The sequence below is a fragment of the Sinocyclocheilus anshuiensis genome, unplaced genomic scaffold (assembly GCF_001515605.1).
Source record: "Sinocyclocheilus anshuiensis isolate Anshui unplaced genomic scaffold, SAMN03320099.WGS_v1.1 scaffold1014, whole genome shotgun sequence".
In the NCBI taxonomy this organism is placed as follows: Eukaryota; Metazoa; Chordata; class Actinopteri; order Cypriniformes; family Cyprinidae; genus Sinocyclocheilus; species Sinocyclocheilus anshuiensis.
This window is the reverse complement of record NW_015540943.1, coordinates 403,748-405,757: the sequence shown is the minus strand read 5'-3', so window position 1 is coordinate 405,757 and position 2,010 is coordinate 403,748. Positions and strand designations below refer to the sequence as shown.

At 34.8% G+C, this 2,010-nt stretch overlaps 1 protein-coding gene across 1 annotated transcript in view; it reads left to right on the top strand.

The window, feature by feature from the left end:
* Positions 1 to 2,010, top strand: part of LOC107689735 (solute carrier organic anion transporter family member 1C1-like) — a 16,269-nt gene that overhangs the window by 13,294 nt on the left and 965 nt on the right. The window contains exons 7-10 of the mRNA XM_016487867.1: positions 619 to 783; positions 852 to 1,047; positions 1,210 to 1,375; positions 1,480 to 1,664. Of these exons, the coding sequence (XP_016343353.1) occupies positions 619 to 783; positions 852 to 1,047; positions 1,210 to 1,375; positions 1,480 to 1,664 (712 nt within the window). The remainder of the gene's footprint in view (positions 1 to 618; positions 784 to 851; positions 1,048 to 1,209; positions 1,376 to 1,479; positions 1,665 to 2,010) is intronic.

The following is a 2,010-nucleotide window of genomic DNA, read 5'->3' as shown; positions in this document are numbered from 1 at the left end:
CGCATAAACACATTTCATTACACCAAATACACAAAATAATGTTCTTTTTAGCAGCATCATATGACCCCTTTAAGGGAATCTGGCATTTATGTTCCTCATATTTATAATCCTGGGGAACAGGAAGTCATGGCTGGACAAGTTCATGCTCCTAGTCACCCTGGTGTGCTTAAAAAAAAAAATCATGAATGGGAATATACTTCAGAGATATTTTACTCATTAGAATTTCTAGGGGTGCCAATAACTGTGGCCAACATGCATTGGAGAAAAACATTTATTTCATAATGTGAGTTTCCCCTCACTTTCCATTGTTTTACTTCAATGATAAGTTAGAATTCTGTGAATTTTTTTGAATGAAAGATCAAAAAGATAAACGATGCACATTTATTTTCACAGCCACCTTTGCTCATATTTACCAAGGGTGGCAATATTAATGGAGGGCACTGTATATAATTGTATATTCAAAAGGCGGCCAAGAGATTCTCCATAAATTCAAATTTTGTATATCACAGATCAAAACAGTGTATGAAACTAAAGAAGATTGAAATTATTATTATTATTAATTATAAAGTATTATGTTTGTTTTAAAATGAAAATGATGCTTATTTGCTTGTTTTCTAGATTTTGGGCCATCTCTAAAGCGTCTGCTCACCAATGGGATCTATCTCTTGTACCTGGTTTACAGTGTATTGGCATTCAATGCCTTTGCCATTGTCATAACATACACGCCAAAGTATTTGGAGCAGCAGTTTGGACAAAGCACATCCAAGACCAATTTTCTCATAGGTAACAACTGCTATCATTTTATTTATTTTTATAACAGCTGTTTAAACTAGCTGTGCTTATATGTACAGGAGTGACGTCTATTCCACCAGTGGCTCTGGGTATGTTCCTGAGTGGTTGGATAATGAAGAGATTTAAACTAGGTCTGCTGGGATCTGCAAGACTGATGTTCTTCACCTCTGTAACCTCGTTGATTTGCATAATACCTTACTTTGCTCTCAGCTGTGAAAACATAGATGTCGCTGGGGTCACAGTGCCCTATCAAGGGTTATTTTTTTTTATTTCGATTTATAGTCGTTGTATAAATCTTATTGCATCATGGAACATAAACACTTTCTATCCATTAAATGTTTCCATTTTCCAAACTGCTTGTCCTACATAGGGTCACAGGAATATATAGTGTAATATAATAAATTGTTTATGTGGCAGATCTATTGAAGTTCAAGATATAAGCCGTGATTTACTCACTTCTTGCAATGCTGACTGTGGGTGTCCTGACTTCCTATGGGATCCAGTGTGTGGACAGAATGGAGTGACCTACATCTCTCCTTGTCACGCTGACTGCTATTCCACTCGGGGCACAAGACAGAATATGGTGAACAACTGCTTTTAACTGTTGACAACAAATTCTTTGTTACATGTATTTGTTTTTAACTTTCTTTTTCATTATTTATTTATTTACTTACACATGTTTATCAGACATTCCATGGCTGTACATGTATCCAGAGCTGGGGACTGACTTCTGGGAATTCCTCTGCAGTGCTTGGACAGTGTTCGCGAGAGAGTAGCTGCACTAAAATGTTCTACATCTATCTGGCACTGCAGTCTCTCGCCTTCTTTGTGTACTGTCTGGGCACTGTTCCTTTCTTCCTCATCTCATTGAGGTGCTGTTTAATTTGATTCTATAATATTGTCATGCAGTTGCTCCATATGCTTGTTCCATATTTTCAGTTGCATTTATTGTATTTGATTCAGTTTTACATATTGTACAACCTTCAGTATTTAAACAAACAAACAAGCTGTGAGTCGGTTCATCTTGAGAGTCAAGGTTGGAAACCCTACTCACAATGCATTGAGGCCAGAAATTAACTTATATAAATAACTTCATACAGAATGTATTATTTTATTTAAAAATAAAATTTGGTAATTGTATGGATGATTGTAATTGTATGGAATATATATATATATATATATATATATATATATATATATATATATATATATATATAT